General features: G+C 44.3%; 1 protein-coding gene across 1 annotated transcript in view; it reads left to right on the forward strand.

Annotated features, from left to right (window-relative positions):
* The first annotated feature begins 5,985 nt into the window (after window positions 1–5,985).
* The window catches only part of LOC101985389 (paired immunoglobulin-like type 2 receptor beta-2), a 19,278-nt gene continuing 16,426 nt past the window's right edge, over window positions 5,986–8,837 (forward strand). Inside the window, exons 1-2 of the mRNA XM_013353764.1 lie at window positions 5,986–6,073; window positions 6,385–6,771. Of these exons, the coding sequence (XP_013209218.1) occupies window positions 5,986–6,073; window positions 6,385–6,771 (475 nt within the window). The remainder of the gene's footprint in view (window positions 6,074–6,384; window positions 6,772–8,837) is intronic.

An 8,837-nucleotide genomic window follows, 5' to 3' on the forward strand; every position in this document is an offset into this window, starting at 1 on the left:
GCTGCAGCCTGAGTGTCATGTCTACACCATGGGTCATCATCCTTCCACCATCCCTTCTAGCATCCCCTCAACTCTCTTCAGTACCCAATCTGGGCAGCTACTCTGGGTCTTTCTGGGTTGTCTTACTTGTCACTGGGGAAGACAATTCAAAGAGTGGGAGGGTGGGTGGTGTGACAGGTGGGTGGACAGATGGACAGTTTTCATCAATGAGTTGTCTGCTAGGGCAGGGCCCAGTTGGCCTCCACTGTGGTTTATTTGAGGGAAGTTTCTGGAACTGGATGGTTCAGACAGAAATAGGAAGGGTTAAGCCTGTTCTCCGTTGATGGGGAATCCTTGTCAACCAGTTATCATTAATAGGTGGGACTAAGTTAGTGCCTGGATTTCTGGGTACCAGGAGAAAACCCAGGTGGTCCAAAATTTCCTCTCTATCTGTGGTTCCCACTCTGCACTGCTGAGCTTGGACTTCTCATTCCTGTTTTGTGAGTTTTCCCCTAAAGAAAAATAAAATTGGTTTATCTTTTATCCAGCCTTTTTTTTTTCTCAATCCGAGATCATTCAACAGTTGGTGCCCAATGTGGGGCTCAGATCCCTAGCCACTGCTAGGCTCTGCATGGTGCATTTGGGTACAGGATCCCTGCAAGGTGGTCCTGAGTAGCAGCTTCAGTCGCATCTCAGAGCCCCTCTGGGTCCTCAGACACCTGCACCATAGTAGCTGCATGGTTGATTTGTGGATCTAGCTTTCCCAGTGCACTGCAGAAGCTCAGGCAGGATGCAGGCTTTTCTGGGTGTCTCTGTTGGCATTGCTACCTTGCTATCCTTGTGCTTATGTGGCTTCTGACCAGCCAGGGACCTCCACTGAGGGCACAATCTGTGATTTACAGTGAATAACTGTTTTTGATTTGAACATATTTTTCAGTATCTAGCACTATAACCAAGTTCAAGCTGGCCACATGGCTACAACTGTGCCACGACACCTACTGGCTGGTAGTAGTTATTGCACCTACTCCAAATGATTACAGGTGAGATTTATAACTTAAATATAATTTAAAATGTAAAATATAAGTTATAAATTTATAATTTAAATGGGCAAGTTTATAGATGACTTAAAATGGAAGAATTCAACAGCTTTTCTTATGTATAATATTACGCAAGGCTTATTTGATTTTCCTTCTACATCCCTCTATTTAATTTTGGGGATTAACTTTGTCCTCCATATTTTTTCCTTAAAAACATGGTTTGATAATAGGACCAAGAATGAGGCACTTTTAAAAATTATACATTTTTTTACGGACTGATCATGACCAACGAAAAGTGAAATTCAACACTTAGGAGAAGGATACAACCCATTTGACAAACAAAACCCAGTCAATGACAGAGGGTGCTAAGACATTGCCTAAGAGAAATCATACTGTTGAATGTATTAATCAAAATGTGATAAATGGTTATGATATATTGATGGATAAAATGTCTCTCCAGGAAGGTAATATGTACACTATAAAAATTACATACAAAGATGAGATGTTATCTTTACTGGACAGACTTCATACCTTGGAATCCTCAATGATGGCATTAGAACAGAATATCAGACAAGAGATCCAGGCTTTACAAAAGGCAGTGGTAAAAAGGTTTTAAAAGACTGAGAAATTCATCAAATTTGATGACCAGGGACAAAAAGTACAAAGACAAAATTTAGCCTTATCAGTACGTACCAAACTCCAGCATAGCTTATCCAGAGTTCTACCTGCCTTTCTGGTGATATCATCAGAAAGAGCATCTGGCACCAAATATCCTAAGGCAGTCAAAGAATTTACATGGGAGTCCATACATATGACTGATCTAAAGGAAATTAAACAAGCAATTGTATCTTATGGAATACATTCATCCTTTGTTAGGAAAATGGTCAAAATGTGGAATTCAAGCAATAAGGAAACCCCACAAAATGGGCTTCAATTAATCTCAGCAGTCCTAGTAAATGGATCTCACTTGCTTTGGAAGTGTTATTGAAGGAAAGAAGCAAAAATTTTAGAGCAACAGGGAAAAATAAAAGGACTTGAGATTTCCCAAGATCAAATTCTGGGTGGGGGACTTTACTCTGGTCCTTAGGATCAGGCTCTTTACGATGAACACACCTTGTCCCTATGTAGCACAGCAGCATTAAATGCTTGGGACAGGATTCAGGATCCAAGAAAGAGAATTAAATCATTTATTAAGGTTAAACAGGATCAGAAAAAAAAAACCCTTTAGGGACTTTTTACAAAGATTAACTAAGGCTGTACTAGTAGGAGTAACAGACCCAGAAGATGATGTCCCCTCTTCCAACAAAGTTTGTCCTCATGGTTAGGGATGTCATTTAAGGGTTGATTATTGCTTATATAAGGAAGACGGTTGGAATAGAAACTCTGTAGGCCCAGAGGTTTAAGAAAAAGATAGAAAGAAAATTGAATGGGATAATAGATAATTTAATGTGAACTTATTCACACTAATAATAATAATAATAATAATAATAATAATAATAATAATAATAATAGAGTGAATATATGTGAGCTATTATTTATGGATAATTTACATTGGTATAGTTTTTGCATACTGATACAAGTTCAAATTATATTTATTATTTCTGTTTACAATATTTGTACATCTATGAAAGTTATTTTGTCAGATTGTATGCATGCATGTTTCTACCTCTTTTAAGACATTTTGTATATTGATACAACTTTAGGACATATTGTCATATTGCATTATTTATAATTCCTTCCTCTGATCAAGATACTTATACATTGATTACATTTTGAGGTCATTGTCCTCATTTGCTGCACATTTGTTTGCAGATTGTTTCATATGCTGATATAAAGTCTTAGTCCTTATATTATACAGGTATTAAGTATTATAGGTCAATAGATACTCATGTTTGTTATACATATAGTCAGATTAAGTAGGTTCTTTAGATATATAGAGATTGCATTCTCTCTATTAAGGTAATCTTCAACCACTTCAAGGATCTGTAGAACATGGCATTTAAATAACTTAGGGTTCTGTTGGCATGAGATGTGATTGCTCCTGACAGCACCAATCTATTCCTGAGAGAATGTTGAGCACGGAAGACACTTCACTTGGAGTTTGTTTTCTTCTTGGAACAATTGGTCTTTAGGCAGGAACTGCCCATGCCTCAACCACTGACAAAGTACATGGTATCGGACTGGAGAAGCAGTACACAAGGAAAAAGACTGCCAAACCTTTTCAAAACAGGGTAAGATGGTTCTAAAATTTTTCCTGCCTCTGAAAATGGTTTTTCAATTACTCTGAACCTTAGCCAAAATTGGTTGCTTCAACATGGCAAATGAGACGTTGGATGATTGCTCAGGTAACCAATTGTCTCTATCCTACATTGGCCGTATTGGAAGCTGCACTTCCTGCCTATTCAAGTAATATTTTCTTCCTTCTGAGGACTTCAACAGTGTTAAAGATTAGATAGCCATAGTTGCCTTCCTCTTATGATTTATCCAATCTGATTTTCTATGCAAGAGTTAGACTTTTTAAAATACATATTTATTATGTTTAAAAAATGACTTATTTATTCTGTGGATGCAGGGCACCCTCATACTGCAGCCTGAGCAGCAGCCAGGTTCTAACACTGAAGTCTGACACTTCCCATGGTCACATGTATGTAAAAGCCCCATGTGTGCACCCCATAGCCCCAGGTTGCTCTGTCACAGAAAGTGCCCCTTCCCTGTGAAAGCATCATGGCTGCAGGGCCCAGTCACTGCTATTGGGGGAAATGCAGTTGTTCCTGCAGGTGACTGATTCCAGCCTCCTGAACAGAAATCATCCCACAGCAGGGTCCCTATGAGCATTCACCTGAGTCCAGGACTTGAAACTAGAACAGAGCCCATGACTTGGGATTGAGGGACCAGCATGTGGCAGCAGGGAGGCTGAGCACAAGAGGCAACTGAGATCCTGAAGAACCCACCAGAGCCTGTTGTGTAAAAATGCTGGGTCCAGCAGCTGGCATTTGTCAGGCCTAGTAAGGTCAGCCCCTCCTTGAATGACTTAGCAATCAGGTGACCTTTTACCCACAGACCACAAAGAGTATGGAAAGAACAGATAAAAACTTCAGTGAGAACTCATGATCAAGAGGGCCCCCTCTCAAACCTCAGTGAGGCTAAAGACAAGCTTCATCTGGTAGAGTGCTTAGCTGCCTGGCATGCACAGAACCCTGGGTCCTATCACCAGCAGGGGACAAAGGGACATGATGGGGCACACCTGTTACCCCAGCACTTGGGAGGGCAGAGAGGAGGATCTGTAGGTGTTCAAGGTCATCCTTGGTTACATAACAAGTGCAAGGCCGAGTCTTGGCTTCTCAAGAACCCATCCAATAAAAGGGGGGAATTTATGACAATAGGCCCCATCTCCTTTCAGGAGTGATGGTCCATTTGGGGCCAGCTCATCCCAAAGGATCTGTGTTCAGCATCTCCAAGGGCAGGATAGATGGATTCAGAAGTGAGTCCATGTGCAGCTGGCAGTGAGACCATGAGAGTTTGTTTCTGGCTCAGGTCAAGAAATCAGAGGACCATGGGGACTGTGAGGAAGACAGAGAAAGAAGACATGACAGAGGGCAGCTGCACAGTCACCTGAGGGAGCATGGAGAAGGCAGTCAGTGCCAGGAAATCTAAGGAAATGGGATGTCACTTCTGCACATGTCACTCAGGAGAATGATGCCACTTCCTCTGGTACAACCACATCTTCCTGCCCTTCACGGAAATGATGACACCTTGTCATGGGAAAGGGTGGGATGACCTCCACAGAACCATTCCTGTGGCCACCACAGCTTCTTCCCCCACCTCTCATGAATCCATTCTTATCACAGACTAGTTGTATCCACTCTCCAAGATGACCCAAGCGATATGGCATGAGTGACAGACTTATTGCTGTTCTGAGCCTTCTTTGTCTACTTTCTTTAAAGAAGGTTCTAGAGCAGCCACAGCTAGAGGAAGTCACTCAAATGCTCTGTGAGAACAGCTTCCTGGGAGCCCAGCAGCAGATTCGTGGCCTTGAGGGGAGTTCAGAGGCTGCACTGAGCAGGCAGCCGGAAGTCAGTGTGCAGAGTGAGACTAGGAGAACTCGATGGGAGTGAAGTCCAGTCACCTGCTGTGTGCCAGTCATATGACATGTGCCAGGGCTTCTTGGATCCTTGGTTTCCTCTTCTGAGTGTGTGTTAAGGTTGGTGAAAGGCAGGAAGGCTCCTTCAGAAACAGGAGTAGCTCTGGAGTGGAGAGGGAAAATCACACAGGCAGCCCAGGGAAATTACAGATTCACAGCAGTGATGAGCTCGGGCGAGACTGTTCACTGGACGTTGTTTTTGCTGGGGTGCTATGAAGAGCACCCAAAAGATAAGAAGAGGGCCAAGAGCAGATGAGGGTGGAGTCATCATGCTAGGGCTGGGGACTGAATGTGTTTCCTCATCACCTCCTTCCTCATGGTGTCTGAAATGATTAGAAGGTGACCACTTCTTTATCTGAGATTACGAGAGAGAGAGGAAGACAGACACACAGACAACCAACATGATGAGGGATGTAATGTGAAACAGACTAAGGGGAGGGCAGGAGTGGAGGAAATCAGGACCTGAGGAAACAGTGATTACAGGCTGCATATGAAGTGGAAAAGAATGGATAAGAAAGAGGTCAGGGTGGAAGAGAGGAGAGCCCGGCATGCAGAGGTCAGGGCTGCATCTTCCAGCTAAAAATGGGGGCTGGGCTCAAGGCACAGTCATCTTCTCAGTAACCACAAGGGAGGATCTTCTGCAATATGGAAATGAGGAGGCCAGAATGATAAAGGAAGTTGCTGGCCAGAAGGAGGTGGAGATGAGGAGGTCCTGCCCCCACTCAGTCCTCCACATACAGACCAGGGGATGGGGATCATTTTTGCCCTGATTGTCTCCTGTCTCCTGACCACCCCAGGGCCCCTCCAGAGAACTTGTTTTCCCATCTGATGGCTCTGCTGGTCTCACTTCCTGGAGAGAACCAGGCTATGTTTTGGATCCCGTTTCTGCTGCTGCCAGCATTATGCCTGCAAGCTGGTGAGTGGAGGGACCTTGCAAGCAGGAACTCTGCCTTAACCAGAGGAGGGGCCAGTGAGGCTGGGAAGAGTGGGCTATCACATGGATAGGTGTCTAGAGGAGCCACACTATCCTCTGTGCCCCAAGAGAGAGCTCATCCTAAGAGTGGATCTTACCCAGCCTTCCCCTGTCTTTCTTGTCCTATATGGGACAGTGAGACATAGGGACAGTCTTACCCTCTGTCACATAGCTGTCTGTGGATGACACCTCGGGAAGCTCTGGGTTGTTCTCTCCATGTCTGCAGAGACTTAAGATTTCCCCATCCTTCCCAGGGAACTCAGCAAGATCCAACAGAGTAAATGACTTTGGTGTCAACCAACCAGCATACCTCTCTGGTGTGCAGGGCGACTCCATCGAGATCCCCTTCTCCTTCTACTTCCCCTGGGAGTTGGCAAAGGATCCACAGATGACGATTCTCTGGAGATGGCAGCACTTCCATGGGGAATTGATCTACAACTCCTCCTCGGGTTTCATCCATGAGCATTTCAAGGACCGGCTCATCCTGAACTGGACACAGCCTCAGACATCTGGAGTCCTCAGAATCCTGGACTTGAAGGAGAAGGACCAGACAGTGTACTTCTGCCGAGTTCATTTGAAAACAACAAAACGCACGGAGATTATACAGTCTATTCATGGGAGCAATATCATCCTCACTCGTGGTGAGCCGCCCTGGCTGTAGCTTTGATTTCCTTGTCCACTAGATGTCACCTCAGACTCCAGAATTCTGACCTTGGTTTCATATTCTTTTTCCTTGGCTTTGCCCAGAACTCTGTGAACAGGATCTTTCCACTGTGGTTGCGACAAGTCTTTGCTGTCTCCTCTGAGTTGTCTGTCATCCTCTGCTCAGATGGAACCCCACCACACTCTAGGTCTCAGTATGAGACCTTCCTCTAGTTCACCACCTTTCTGTCCCAAACTAACACTTCAGTCCAGGTCATTTTCCCTTTCCCTGAGATCTCGAGGTGGATTGACTTTTCCAAGATGTAGCTGACTCACTTGGTCCTGTGTCAGGGCTCCAGTTAGTCCCTGTATGGAGCATCAACACACAGCTCCAACCTAAGCCCAGAACAAGCAGTGGGTGCCCACTGGATGTTCTTGGTGTCCTACAACCCAACTGTAAACTGCCATCTGTCACTACAGCCCCCTATATCCTGTCCTAGCTCCCAGGACACATCCCTCACTTCTCCCTACCCACTCCCTTGTCTCTTTGCCATTTCCCAGCCCCCACCCCACACCCCTTCCTTGCCTTCCTGCCCTCACCTCTTCCACACAAGCCCCAAGGGTCTTGGGAACTAATGCCCCCATTTCATGTTTTAGCTGCTGTGTCTTCTGATCCTTGCCTCTCCTCTAAAGCAGAAGTAACTACAGACCCAGCACTGGGAACACTGAGTGGAACTCTATGTTGCTGTTACCCCTGCGACCCTTTAAATGACCCTGCAGGAGCTGGGGATTCTGGGGACACTGTGTGCTTCGTTGTTGACCACAACCTTGTTCTATGGCTCATTTTTGAATATATTATGGTGTTTTGATTTTTATAAGACAGGGTCTCACCATGTAGCTCTGGTTGTTCTGGAAGTCACAGAAGAAATCTGCCTACCTCTGTCTCCCGAGTGCTGAGATCAAGGCCTGTGCTACACATCCAGCAGTGGCTGTTGTCTGGATTAAAACCAACCTGTGAGAGGATGCCCACAGCACAGCTCTTGTGCAGTCTCTATGGCAGCCATGTTGACCTGATGTAATGTCTAACCGCAGCTGCCAGGGCTCAGGGATGGAAGAGAAAGGAGAGGCTTCTTGGGTTTAGCGCAGTGATTCTCAGTCTTCCTAATGTGGAGACCCTTTAATACAGTTCCTCATGTTGCGATGACTTCCCCACCATAAAATTATTTTAATTTCTACTTCATACTGATAATTTTGCTACTGCTCTGAATCATACTGTGAATATCTGATTGCATGTCATCTTATATTCTACCACTGTGGGGGTAGCATACCCCGGGTTGGGAACTGTTGGTCTAGTGTCTCCAAATAGATAAAAGTGGACATTGACCTTAGTGGGGATTGCTGAGCAGATGAATGTATGCGGCCCTGTACTGAGCTGGACACCTATGATCAAAATTCTATATTTTGTGTTATACATTTTGTGCATTTTTTTGTGTGTGATCATATGGGTCTGTTCATTTAGGTGTGTGTGTATGTATCTGTAGGTGTATAAGCATTGACAATCCTTTTTATTGATATTTATTGAGCTCTACATTTTTCTCTGCTCCCCTCCCTGCCTATTCCTTCCCCTCTTCAACCCTCCCCCAAGGACCCCATGTTCCCAATTTACTCAGGAGATCCTGTCTTTTTCTACTTCCCATGTAGATTAGATCTATGTAAGTCTCTCTTATTGTCCTCATTGTTGTCTAAGTTCTCTGGGATTGTGGTTTGTAGGTTGGCTTTCTTTACTTTATGTTTTAAAACCACCTATGAGAGAGTACATGTGACAATTGTCTTTCTGTGTCTGGGTTACCTCACTCAAAATAATGTTTTCTAGCTCCATACATTTTCCTTTAAAATTTAAGATGTCATCATTTTTTTTCTGCTGTATAGTACTCCTATAAATGTACCACATTTTCCTTATCCATTCTTCGGTCAAGAGGCATTTAGGTTGTTTCCAGGTTCTGGCTATGACAAACAATGCTGCTATGAACATAGTTGAGCACATGTCCTTGTGGCACGATTGAGT

The sequence above is a fragment of the Microtus ochrogaster genome, unplaced genomic scaffold (assembly GCF_000317375.1).
Source record: "Microtus ochrogaster isolate Prairie Vole_2 unplaced genomic scaffold, MicOch1.0 UNK16, whole genome shotgun sequence".
NCBI classification, from domain to species: Eukaryota; Metazoa; Chordata; class Mammalia; order Rodentia; family Cricetidae; genus Microtus; species Microtus ochrogaster.